Raw genomic sequence first — 14,180 nt, forward strand, 5'->3', positions numbered from 1 at the left:
GCCTTTGCTCCGGCTGATCCGGGACACCACATGCAAATCACTCTTGACTCTGCTCCTCATGGGAACAGTCCAGCCTGAACTGTCAAGCCAGGTCCTCTCTGGACCACAAAGAAGCATCCTGCATTATGTAGTACGTTTAGTAGGACTACAATAGTATAACTAAAGAACTAAATATTTATATCTAAAATCTACAAGTGCAAAATGCCACCTCTCCTAGCTTTTGTAAGGGATACTCATCACATCTTTAAGTATATTACTTAGAAGTAAATGTGGGAGGGTTTAGGGAGCAGTAAGGAGGGGTTTAGGGGTTTAGGGAGGGCCATGCAATCACCTGCAGAGAGGAAGCCCATTGTTATTCAAAAACTGCACTTCTGTACTTATTGTAGCCAAAAATAACCAAAAAAGGACCAAATATAGAAGTAAATTATTCCAGCTCAGATCTGGAGTACGCTCAGCGCCAAACATGGCCAACCATTGGTACTGCAACACTCTCCCAAGAAAATACTAGCAGTAGGGACTTAAATAAAGCCTAATAGGAAATAATGTTAAATTAATCACAATTAGTCGAAAATAATCAACAGAATTTATAGTTTAAAATAAAATCTAAAAATAAACCATATTCATTATTTAATCATAAAATATTTTACCAACCCTTTTAAAAAACATTTGAAGTAATGTAACATTAACATTTTATTAAAATATAGTTAAATTACTTTTAAATAATTCTATAATATGTTTTTTATTACATTCAACATATTTAAATTAATCAAAGATTTCATTCAAATGTAAGTTTATAGTGCTGTATCATTTGTTTTTATTTTGTTGTACAATTAAAATAAATATACAACATTAAATTACATTAATATTCAAAATAAAACGAACATTGTCACTGGAAACAAGGTTGAGTAGCTGGAAAAGCTTAATGCCTGTATAAGCAAGACCCTGGAATTTGTACTGCTTCCAGAATCAACAGAATGCTTCCCATTAAAACGACCTGTTTTATGGTTGTAGCACTCCCAGTCTCAAAAGAAACATTGTTATACTTTTAAAAAGTGTATATATGCAAAACAAGGTCAAAAAGAATTATCAAACAAGAGTGCATACCTTATCTTCAAAGAATCGTTTCCTCAGTTTGGCATCTCTGGGAGGTACAGTTAGTCTAAGCTTTTTATACCATTTTCGAACTACATATCCACGCCAACAGGCCTGAATTCTAAAAATGAAAAAATATAACCCCAAAAAAGATTCATTGTGGTAAAGTTTTTAACTTTGTTATGTCACAATTTCATCCGGTTCTCTAATGACCACATGGAGAGTAATCCTTACCTGGTTGCACATTTAATCTTGTACAGACGAGCACCGTCGTGTATCACTCTGGTCTCATACTGAGTTTTTCTACACATAGGACAACTCTTTTTGCCAGCGAATTGCTCGTATGCTTGCAGGCACGCCTGCAGAAAGAAAGTAAAGAGTTCACTTTAATGAAATAATAAACCTGGATTTTCCAGTCTAAAAAAATCTTTATTTAATTCGCAGTTTGTTTGCTGTTACCACACTTTCTCTTAAATGAGTTGTGCATGTAATGGTATCACAGTGATAATGACATTAACACATACATATGTATTTTCAACGCCACTTTGTTCCAAAATTATGGTCCGTGGGCGGTTTTTTGAGACGCTTAATTTCAGGGGGAAAGTAGATGTTTTCTTCACATTTGTGTAAATGTTGCAGCAGTGTCATTTTTAGTGCTGGCCACAGGCAGCGTTGAGTTTTATGATGCCTAGTGTTACTAATTCTATATCTAGAAATATACAGGGGCAACTAGTCCCTCCCCCTCTCACAAAATGCTACTGGCTGTTGGCTCTATCATTCTGCTGCCACCTATGGTGTGACAGCAATGTACGAGGGACTATTTTGCATCTAAAAGTGCAACCAATTATCACACCTTGAATGAATTATCTCGTATAAGCATGGTAGATAAAAAGGCATTCTTTTTTTTTTCACTGCAGCTTTCTTTAATGCTTTTGCAAGGACTCGAGTGCGAGCGTGACCTTATCAATGGCCACCAGGGGCAATATTACAATAAGTGCCCCAGGGGCGCAATGGGCGTTTGCACCCGCTTTGAGCGCCCTGGATGCTCTTTGGTATTATAGAAGGGGGCGCAGACGCTTGTGCATTCCCTTCTATAATACCGATAACGCTGGTGCACTTAAAGCGCCAGCGCTACCCTCAGAGGGTGTTCCCTCATTTGCATAGGGGTGTGCCCTATGCAAATGAGGGAATTCCTTTGACTCTGCGTCCGCGCCATATTACAGAAGTGGGGCCAGAGTCAAAGGAGCCCTTAGGATGCGCACTGACAGTGTGCCATTTAAAAGGTGGCGCACCATCAGTGCGCCTTCTGACAGCAGCCCTCTGCAGGGGGTAAAGGGGGTCCCATGGACCCCCCAGACATCCCCTTGCAGGTGGGTGCAGTCACTGACTGCACCCACCTGCAAGGGTATCTCTTTTATCCTGTAAAAGTGCAGACGGGTGCCGCCTGCACTGTGAAAACATGGAGCAGCTGCTCTGTGTTTTCACATGAATGTGCTGTCCCCAGGCCAGCGCGAGTTCGCTTTTGCCCTGGCGACAGCGCATACATCATAATAGGGCGCACTGACATCCTGCCAAGTGCCCAGGAAGATCTCATCCTCTTGCTAAGGAACTAGAAGTCGCAGCAAAAACAGCACAAAAGCCTGTGACCATAGTGCCCAGCTGCCTTCCTTTGCTCCCAGTGTAGGCCTCCCTTCTGTCTTGGTCCTCACAGTTCCATGGCCACTGGCACACAATCACGTGACCTAGTTAAATGATTCTATAACTGGCACTACTCTGAACTTCTCTTATTCATTTGATGTTAAGTGTTGTAACTGCATAGTGTGACTCCTGGTATTGGGTTCACCAGTCTAGAACTCCAGAAAAACTTCCATTTGCAATAACCAAGAAAAACTACTGTCTCCCACTGCTCAACTGCATGGACTTCTGGCCTGTCCAGCCTTGAACCTGTATTTACACTCACTGCTCCGAATCTCATATAAAGCACGTACTCATTTTTCAACTTCAAAATTATATTACTCAATTAATAGTCCTCAAGACATGTGTTAACATCCCATATTGTGATTAAATCCACTCAACCTACATCCAACTCTTGTACTTTATCAACTAAACCACTCCAATTCAGTCTTTGCACTCCCCAGTGGATTTTGGGCAGTGGGGCGCTTGTTCAGGGGAAGTTCATAAGTCTTTACATTTATCATGCCATGAAGGGCTTATGAGCATTTCCCAGTTTTTTGGGCGCTTAGTGCGGTTTGTCATCTGTCTTCAATAGCTTAATCGCTGAACAGTCCCTAGCATGTGGTTTGCGCCCAGTTGTACTGTATTTGGTGCACTTTAACATTTAGGTTATCACTGTGGTGACAGAGTACAACTCCCACAGTTATTAGTACCTGGACCCTTTCGTGATAAAGTCCTCTACCTCGCACACAGTCATCTTTTAGGTGGGTATTTTAGAAACGAAAAGACTGAGAAGGCCGTTTTGGAGAGATTCTACTGGCCAGGGATATACCAGCAGGTAAAAACCTACTGTTGTGAATGTTCCATCTGCCAGAAGAATAGTCGAAATAGACCTACACGGGGAACCCCTCCTTCTGCTCCCCATCATATATGAGCCCTGTTGTCGAGTAGGCATGGACATCATAGGTCCCTTGTTACCCTCACGGAGCGGGTATCTTTATATGTGGGTCTTGGTCGATTACGCCACCCGTTTCCCCAAAGCAGTAGCCTTGCGTCACCCGAATGCCTCATATATTGCAAAAGCCATGGTTGCAAAAGCCATGGTTGCAAAAGCCATGGCCCGGGACAGGCTTTTCCCGGGTGGGGTTCCCGAAAGAGGTAGTAACCGACCAAGGTACCCCATTTGTCTCCAAATTAATGGGGCAGGTATGCTCACAGTTAGGAATCAAACAGATTTGCATGGCTGTGTACCACCCACAAACAGATGAGTTAGTGGAACGGTACAACACCACCCTAAATTATACCCTAAAAAAAACTCCTAGCTCTGGAAACAAGGAAATGGGAGGACATGTGGTCCCTTGCTCTATTTGCCATCAGGTGCAAGGTTCAGAAAAGTACAGGATACTCTCCTTTTGAGTTATTGTACGGCCGACAACCCCGCTCTTTATTGGAGATAGCTCAAGAAGCATGGGAGAGCGAGAAAGACGGAACCAAACCCCTAGGGGAAAATGTGTCCAATCTCAAAACCCATTTAAGCCAAATTTGTGCTGTTGTCTGAAATAATATGGAAGAGGCACAGGCCGCGCAAAAAGCACAACACGATAAGAAAGCAAAGGAGAGGTCCTTCAACGTGGGCGATCCCGTACTTCTGATGATGGCGTCGTCCGATCATAAGCTGTTAGGCCAATGGCAGGGCCCCTACACAGTAATTGATAAGGTGACTCCTGTCACCTATCGGATCAAGCTAGACGCCAACCGTGGTACATCCCAAATCTACCATAGAAATCTGAGTACATACTTTGTGACCACCTACAATTACCATATTTGATGCAGCACGCTAGCAGTTTACTTTGACCTTAATATACATTTTTATTAGCTTCACTTGAAGACAAAGGAGTTTCTACCCTGTGAAACTCCACGCTTTCCCAGACAAATGTAGATTCTCCACTGTCTTTGATGGGAGGTGGTATGTGCTAAAACTAGATCTTAGCCAACAGAGCTGGGGCAGACCCTTTAATCTAATCTATAATACAGTCTACAAATTAAGGGCAGGGTCCAGAAGTTCAGACGGTTTACATAGAATATCTGATTAGAATACAAAATGCGAAGTGGGTCGCACACCGCTGTCACTACATTCTCCAGAATCCTATGGGGCTATTTGCTAGTATGACGAGCGGTGTGCGACCCACTTCGCATTTTGTATTTAAAGCTCCCTGAGCTATGGGTTGACGATCCCGCACCCGCGCGCCGTGAGAGGTACTATACCTGATAATTTTTTTGGCAGTCTACAGCACCCCGCATACATACCTGCTCCCTGCTGACGAGAGGCAATTACCTCGAAACACGTGTCCAGGGATGGCATTTTAAACTATATACTCGTGGCATAGGTGTACCCGCCGCTGTCACTACATTCTCCAGAATCCTATGGGGCTATTTGCTAGTATGACGAGCGGTGTGCGACCCACTTCGCATTTTGTAGTTAAAGCTCCCTGAGCTATGGGTTGACGAGCCCGGATCCCGCACCCGCGCGCCGTGAGAGGTACTATACCTGATAATTTTTTGGCAGTCTACAGCACCCCGCATACATACCTGCTCCCTGCTGACGAGAGGCAATTACCTCGAAATACGTGTCCAGGGATGGCATTTTAAACTATATACTCGTGGCATAGGTGTACCCGCCGCTGTCACTACATTCTCCAGAATCCTATGGGGCTATTTGCTAGTATGACGAGCGGTGTGCGACCCACTTCGCATTTTGTATTTAAAGCTCCCTGAGCTATGGATTGACGAGCCCGGATCCCGCACCCGCGCGCCGTGAGAGGTACTATACCTGATAATTTTTTGGCAGTCTACAGCACCCCGCATACATACCTGCTCCCTGCTGACGAGAGGCAATTACCTCGAAACACGTGTCCAGGGATGGCATTTTAAACTATATACTCGTGGCATAGGTGTACCCGCCGCTGTCACTACATTCTCCAGAATCCTATGGGGCTATTTGCTAGTATGACGAGCGGTGTGCGACCCACTTCGCATTTTGTATTTAAAGCTCCCTGAGCTATGGGTTGACGAGCCCGGATACCGCACCCGCGCGCCGTGAGAGGTACTATACCTGATAATTTTTTGGCAGTCTACAGCACCCCGCATACATACCTGCTCCCTGCTGACGAGAGGCAACTACCTCGAAACACGTGTCCAGGGATGGCATTTTAAACTATATACCCGTGGCATAGGTGTACCCGCCGCTGTCACTACATTCTCCAGAATCCTATGGGGCTATTTGCTAGTATGGCGAGCGGTGTGCGACCCACTTCGCATTTTGTATTTAAAGCTCCCTGAGCTATGGGTTGACGAGCCCGGATCCCGCACCCGCGCGCCGTGAGAGGTACTATACCTGATAATTTTTTGGCAGTCTACAGCACCCCGCATACATACCTGCTCCCTGCTGACGAGAGGCAATTACCTCGAAACACGTGTCCAGGGATGGCATTTTAAACTATATACTCGTGGCATAGGTGTACCCGCCGCTGTCACTACATTCTCCAGAATCCTATGGGGCTATTTGCTAGTATGACGAGCGGTGTGCGACCCACTTCGCATTTTGTATTTAAAGCTCCCTGAGCTATGGGTTGACGAGCCCGTATCCCGCACCCGCGCGCCGTGAGAGGTACTATACCTGATAATTTTTGGGCAGTCTACAGCACCCCGCATACATACCTGCTCCCTGCTGATGAGAGGCAATTACCTCGAAACACGTGTCCAGGGATGGCATTTTAAACTATATACTCGTGGCATAGGTGTACCCACCGCTGTCACTACATTCTCCAGAATCCTATGGGGCTATTTGCTAGTATGACGAGCGGTGTGCGACCCACTTCGCATTTTGTATCTGATTAGAATATCTAGTTGAATATTCATTGAAAATGTAGCATGCTGCATATACTTCAGGGAATGTGTGCAAGGTGGTTTATGCAGATGAACAGATAACTGTCCATCAGTGTTGTGACATCATACAGTGCCAATGACTTTACAACACACGACATGACAGTATCTGTGTCAATGCTACTGTTAACCAGAAGTAAACAGGTCCTGATTCCACAGGGAGGTGCATATCCAGTACACGTAAGAAAATCTCTTGCAGCACTAATGCAATCTAAGGTACAGGTGCAAAGAAGCACAGATGGAAGCCCCACTTGTGTAAATAGAGGTGCAGGGTCCCGCTCCAGTCATCAGAAACTGATCAGTGTCCTAATGTGCTCACCTCAATCCCACTGATAAACTTGGGGATGTGATGGTGTGATAGAAGGTGGAGTAGAGGAGGCAGAATAAGTTGTTGGCACTACTTGGCTGACTGACCTAGAAGAAGCATATTGCAGTTTTTTCGGCCTACATTGTGTACAGCATTTTCACGAGGTTTCTATTATCTGTGTGAAGTGGTACATTTTTGTTAGGACTGCAACCAGGTTTGGTAGATTGAACGATAGCACTCAGAGTTAACACATGTGCTTAAAGAAAAGTGTTTGTTGTATTCACCTCTTCTCAGGACATGTATGCGGTCAGGTGAATCAACCAATCTGACAGTGCAGCATAAAATTGTCATTCCATACTCTTATTTTACTTTCTTGAATATGATTAATGTGCTAGCCAATTTCTTTCAGTGTACTACATCATTTAGTTACTCGCGGCAAACGTTTTGTAAGGCTATCACAGCTAGTGAATTATTCCAAACATGCAACAATAAAGTTAAGATTAAAAAAAAATTGGTTTCACATAATACTGATGTAAGCAGTGGCTATTGCTCGGGGTGTGCATAATGTATAGGGCTGAATGTGTGAACGAGATGAAGAAAAGGAAAGTCAGTGTGGTGAGGTGAAATAAGAGTGATATGGCATTTCCCATGAATCTGTGAGCTGTTGAGAGACTGAACAGAAAGAGCAACACAAGTGAAGTGCTATTACTGTGGTAATGTGCGTCCTGATGCTAGTAGTGTATATTGTGTGGCACATAAACAGTCCCATTCCGCAGAAATGCTTGCCACTTTTGTGAGGCAGCAGTTTTTAGCGTTGTTGAATTGTAACCGGTGTGCAACTAAGTCAATTTACACCCTGGGGCCTGTCCTTCAGGTTTGTGCTAGCTGAAGTACATGTTTGTCAGAGAACTCGCAAGGCACTATAATTCTTTTCAGGTATTAATGCATGGCTGTGATGAGGTGGAACATTATCATGCATTTGCATTTGGTCAGAGTACAAGATTTATTAGTCAAGAAAGGAAAAAATGCCAGTTGATGGTGCCTTCTTTGTCCAGTCCAATGCATATCACCTTCCAGGCGCAGATGAGACTGAAAGTGATGTTTAAGGCACCAGAGACCAAATATAAAGATCACCTAAGATTATCTCGTGGGCTTGCGAAATTCTACCAAAAAATGCCAGCAAGGAGGGATCCTTAAGGCTTTTGATGAAAAAGAAGCGTGCTTAAAGAAGATAGTTGATTAGCGCCCACATTAGGGGAGTTTAATGTAAAATTGAAGATAGTATAGATCACAAATGCGAATGTGGGGGATTTACAATAGAGTGGGTCAAGACATAAATGGTTAAAAAAAAGTCGTCATGGTGTTTGCTTCATGGCGCTTAAGGGATATGAAGTTAATCATTTGAGGTGGTGTGAGGAAGACTATCCCGGTCCCCAAGACATACCTGTACTCCCATACGAGGGTTCGCGTTCCGACGACTGGAGGCAGGACGTGACCCGGAAACAAAACGAGGAACCCATCCACTTCCGGGAAATAACCCCTGGTTGTCATGGGTCATCACAGGACGTGAGGGGTTGGTTGAATCCTGCACCATGAGGCGGAGCTAACCCCGGAAGAACTCTCGTGGAGAGAGAGAAAACGGATGAGTCGGAGACAACCAAGAGAGAGCCGGAACCGTTGGAAGGAGACGGAGACATCTCGAGAGGGAACCACATCCAGCGAACTCCAGAAGAGGGACCACAAGAGGAAGGTGAAGTGGAGGAAGAATCCGAGAGGTGGAGCGAGGAGTGGTGGTGTCCACCGGAGGATGCGGAAGTGCGGTCGCAACTCTGGAGAGTTGCGACGGAGCGGGTAGGTGCTGACGGGACCAGTGGGTAGCTGCTTAGGAGACAAGCACGTCGGGAGGGGACGGGAATGTGGGGAGCATGAAAGGAAAAGCACCTGGCACTGTTTTGTCTGTCCTCACTAGACACATCCTAAAAGCCCCCCCCCCCCCCCATCCTCCTTATAAAGGCTCGTAATGGGTATCCGAAGACGGGGCATCAGAAGTCATCGCCGTTAGGCAGTTAGATTTAGTTGGAATGCACCACGAGCAGAGAGGAAAACCTGCCAACTACGTTTGGTAAAAACCCAAAAGAATCATTCCTCTATTATACTTTCTTTCTTTGGTTAAAATCCCCCACATTCCTTTCCCTGATGCACCAGACGGGTGAGGGGAAGGGTGTGCGTCTTTCCTACTAAGCCCATTTACTGACTGCGCCTTCTTTTTCTTCATTTCCGACCCGCTGGGAAAAACACCGAACCAGGAGAGGGTCAGAAGAAGAAACAGGACCACTGGAAGAAAGAGGAAGACCCGTGTTACACCAAGGAGTCCCTTATAACTGGGTTGTGAACTTGAGAGACCAAATAAAAGTACCACCATTAAGAAATACATCCAGCCTCCGCGTCTGTTTATCCGGCCTGCCCTCCCACAGGTGGTGTCAGAAATGCAATCCGGAGACATGGTGCCCGTGATTACCAAGATGGCTGAGAGCCAAGGGAACCTGGAAAAGGCCATGGAGAAGTTCTTATCGGTGACCAAAGAGGACCGGGAAAAGTTACAACAGGCATTGACAGGTCAAAGCCAGATGCAAGAAGCACCATGGGAAAACTAGTCGAGGCCATAGGGCAACAGAGGGGTCATACATCTCTACCCTCCATTTTCATGCAGAGGTATGTGAGTGGTGAAGATCCTGACTACTTTTTCAATAATTTGGCGATGGCGGCAGCCTGGCCCGCGGACAAATGGGGACAATACTTGGGTCCATTATTATCCAGGGACATACAGGCAGCCTATCAGGCAGCAAATTTACAAGGAGTGACTCCATATGCAGACATTAAACAGTGCATATTGGAACAACTGGGCATTGGCGATGAGACATATAGGATCCGACTACGACAAATTAAAGAGGGGCCTCAAGAGGCACCCGGAGATTTGTATTTTCGAGTAAGAGATATGGCCGACAGGTGGTTGAAACCCGTCGCCACAACCAAGGAAGAGATAATGGCCAAAATGTATCTAGAACAGTACTTGTCGTCCCTTCATCCCCCAATACAAAAGTGGGTGTGACAGCATACCCGTCTCACGCTCGAGTCAGCCGTGGAGATAGCCAGTGCCTACAGCAGAGCACAGGAAATCCATAAGTGCAGAAAGGAGACCCCTTGGAGACCAGGAGGAAGTAGGGGTCATCACTCTCCTCGACCCACTCTCGTTAGGAAACCAGACCCTGTTACCATTATACCCGGCTCTCCTGTACTCAGGCTACCAACAACAGTACCGCAGTGTTTTCATTGTGGTGGTATAGGGCATATAGCAAGGTTCCGCCCACAGAAAGAAGAACCAATGGAGATTGGAGTAGTAAGAAACTACTACTGTTCCACTCAAGAAAAAAACCCACCTCCCTACCACTGCCGGCTTTCCGTGAATGGACAACCAGTTACAGCCTTGGTAGACTCAGGTATTACGACCCCAAGACCTGAATCAAGGAATAACCCACACTACGGGGACTGTGACAATACAATTTATAGACAAAAAGGTGTGCCCTACCACAGATGTTTCTACCCAAATCAGGTCAGAACCAGCGTCAACCCTATGTGTAGGGCTCATTCCACAATTGCCATAACAGTTAATCGTCAGAAACGATTACCTCGACCTGACCAGGTTAATCCGAGAAACACAAGATGAGGAAGAAAAGTGGTGGGACACCGCTCCCTTTTACCGGGATGAAAAACTAGAATGGCCTCCTTCGAAAGTTAGAAAAAGCCGAAAACAAAGAAGAGACGAAAAGAAGAATCCTGTCCAGGTTTCCCTGTACTAAGAGGGGAGACCCCCTGGGAAACCGACCAGAATTTCCATGCCGCCCAAAGAGAGGGCCCTGTTCTGCAGGAGGCCTGGAATAGCGTGACAGCGCAAGAAAACCCCCTTCAAGTAGGTCTCCAATTTTTTGTTAAGAATGGGTTGCTATCTAGAAAGGGGGGCCCAGCACAACTCCCACAGTTATTAATACCTGGACCCTTTCATGATAAAGTCCTCTACCTCGCACACAGTCATCTTTTAGGTGGGCATTTTAGTAACAAAAAGACAGAGAAGGCCATCTTGGAGTGATTTTACTGGCCACGGATATACCAGCAGGTAAAAACCTACCGTTGTGAATGTTCCATCTGCCAGAAGAATAGTCGAAATAGACCTACCCGGGGAACCCCTCCATCCGCTCCCCATCATAGATGAGCCCTTTTGTCGAGTAGGCTTGGACATCATAGGTCCCTTGTTACCCTCACGGAGCGGGTGTCTTTATATGTTGGTCTTGGTCGATTACGCCATCCGTTTCCCCAAAGCAGTAGCCTTGCGTCACCCGAATGCTTCATATATTGCAAAAGCCATGGTTAATATCTTTTCCCGGGTGGGGTTCCCGAAAGAGATAGTAATCGACCAAGGTACCCCATTTGTCTACAAATTAATGGGGCAGGTATGCTCACAGTTAGGAATCAAACAGATTTGCATGGCTGTGTACCACCCACAAACAGATGGGTTAGTGGAACGGTACAACACCACCCTAAAATATACCCTAAAAAAACTCCTAGCTCTGGAAACAAGGAAATGGGAGGACATGTTGTCCCTTGCTCTATTTGCCATCAGGTGCAAGGTTCAGAAAAGTACAGGATACTCTCCTTTTGAGTTATTGTACGGCCGACAACCCCGCTCTTTATTGGAGATAGCTCAAGAAGCATGGGAGAGCGAGAAAGACGGAACCAAACCCCTAGTGGAATATGTGTCCAACCTCAAAACCCATTTAAGCCAAATTTGTGCTATTGTCCGAAATAATATGGAAGAGGCACAGGCTGCACAAAAAGCACAACACGAAAAGAAAGTAAAGGAGAGGTCCTTCAACGTGGGCGATCCCGTACTTCTGATGATGGCGTCGGCCGATCATAAGCTGTTAGGCCAATAGCAGGGCCCCTACACAGTAATTGATAAGGTGACTCCTGTCACCTATCGGATCAAGCTAGACGCCAACCGTGGTACATCCCAAATCTACCATAGAAATCTGTTGAAAAAATGGGAGGGTCCTGTTCCTGTGGTGGTGGGGTTAACGTCAGGACAAAATCCACTTTTCGACCAATGTATAGATACGGGCCTTTCGCAACCCTTAAAACAGAACCTGATAGAAAGAATCCACCCTTTGAGAGAGGTGTTTTCTCTTTCTCCAGGAAGAACGTCTTTACTGGAGCACTCCATAAAAACCCTTCCTGGAAAAAGGGTACGCCTGAGACCCTATAGGATTACGGAAGCACGCAGAGCAACCATCAAAGAGGAGGTTCAACAGATGCTACACATGGGCATCATAGAACCCTTTGTGAGTGAATGGAGTTAGCCTATTGTCTTGGTGTCGAAACCCGATGGATCGGTTCATTTCTGTATGGACTTCAGGGAAGTCAATAAAATATCAGAATTCGACTCCAATCCATTAACTAGGGTGGACGAGATGATCGAACGTATGGGCAAGGTAAAATATATCAGCACCCTAGGTCTGTGCAAGGGGTATTGGCAAATTCCTCTTAGAAAACATGATAAGGAGAAGACGGCCTTTTCCACACCGGACGGGCTATACCAATTTACTGTATTGCATTTCGGCTTGATTAGAGCCCCAGGTACCTTTCAGAGGGCTATGAATATAATTCTCCAGCATTATGTTTGAATCAAGGAAGGAGGGAGGTAGAAGGAGCTATGATCCATTCAGTTTCCTATTAGTCAGAATCAATGGGGAATGGATCACTTGTACCTGCAACCAGGGTCCACTGTGTTCTATCCGTCAGTACTTTAAAAACCCCTCATTCACGTAAACAGGTTATGTGGCAGTATATCTTGATTCTCCGCCTGTATCAGATACGTGACAGCATCATCATTGGGTCTCTTTTTTGTATGCTTCCTCCACCTGGAGTGAATTACTGGTTTTTACAGTAGTGATCAGTAATGGGTTTGTGAGTGAAAGGTGCAGGACGTGACCTGGAAACAAAACAAGGAACCCATCCACTTCCAGGAAATAACCCATCCATGTCATGTGTCATCACAGGACGTGAGCGGTTGATTGAACCCTGCACCAGGAGTCGGAGCTAATCCCGGAAGAACTCTTGTGGAGAAAGAGAAAACGGACGAGCCAGAGACAACCAAGAGAGAGCCGGAACCATTGGAAGGAGACGGAGACAACTCTAGAGGGACCGACATCCAGCGCACTCCAGAAGAGGGACCACGAGAGGAAGGCAAAGTGGAGGAAGAATCCAAGAGGTGGAGCGAGGAGTGGTGGTGTCCAATGGAGGATGTGGAAGTGCGTCCGCAACTCGGGAGAGTTGCGGCGGAGCAGCTAAGTGCTGACGGGACGGGTGGGTAGCTGCATAGGAAACAAGCACATCGGGAGGGGATGGGAGGGTGGGGAGCACGAAAGGAAAAGCACCTGCCACTGTTTTGTCTGTCCTCACTGGACATATCCTAAAAACCCACCTCCCGATCCTCCCTATAAAGGCGCGTAACGGGTATCCAAAGACGGGGAACTGGAAGTCACCGTCATTAGGCAGTTATATTTAATTGGTGTTCACCACGAGCAGAGAGGAAGACCTACAAACTACGTTAGGTAAAAGCCTGAAAGAATCATTCCTCTATTATACTTTCTTTCTTTGGTTAAAATCCCCCACATTCCTTTCCCTGATGCACCAAACGGGTGAGGTGAAGGGTGTGCTTCTCTCCTACTAAGCCCATTTACTGACTGCTCCTTCTTTTTCTTCATTACCGAGCCTCCGGGAAAAACATCCAACCAGGAGACGGTCGGAAGAAGAAACAGGACCACTGGAAGGGAGAGGAAGACCCGTGTTACACCGAGGAGTTCCTTATAACTGGGTTGTGAACTTGAGAGGCCAAATAAAATTATCACCATTAAGAACTACATCCAGCCTCCACGTCTGTTTATCCGGCCTGCCCTCCCACAGGTGGATAGGGAGGCCTTAGCCTATTCTAGGGCTAATTGTCATTTTAAATGTCCCTTGTGGGACAGGTCAGTGATATAATGGATCGACTCAAAGCTGTTTGTCTTTTTAATGACGTAATTAAAAGGACGAAGCAAATTTTGAAACATGA

General features: G+C 45.8%; 1 protein-coding gene across 1 annotated transcript in view; it reads right to left on the bottom strand.

Moving 5' to 3' along the window:
- Positions 1-14,180, bottom strand: part of RNF32 (ring finger protein 32) — a 321,264-nt gene that overhangs the window by 145,991 nt on the left and 161,093 nt on the right. The window contains exons 6-7 of the mRNA XM_085631972.1: positions 1,327-1,451; positions 1,105-1,213 (exon numbers count right to left, since the gene is read on the bottom strand). Coding sequence (XP_085488098.1) covers positions 1,105-1,213; positions 1,327-1,451 — 234 coding nt within the window. The remainder of the gene's footprint in view (positions 1-1,104; positions 1,214-1,326; positions 1,452-14,180) is intronic.

This window comes from Triturus cristatus, chromosome 10 (genome assembly GCF_964204655.1).
Source record: "Triturus cristatus chromosome 10, aTriCri1.1, whole genome shotgun sequence".
NCBI classification, from domain to species: Eukaryota; Metazoa; Chordata; class Amphibia; order Caudata; family Salamandridae; genus Triturus; species Triturus cristatus.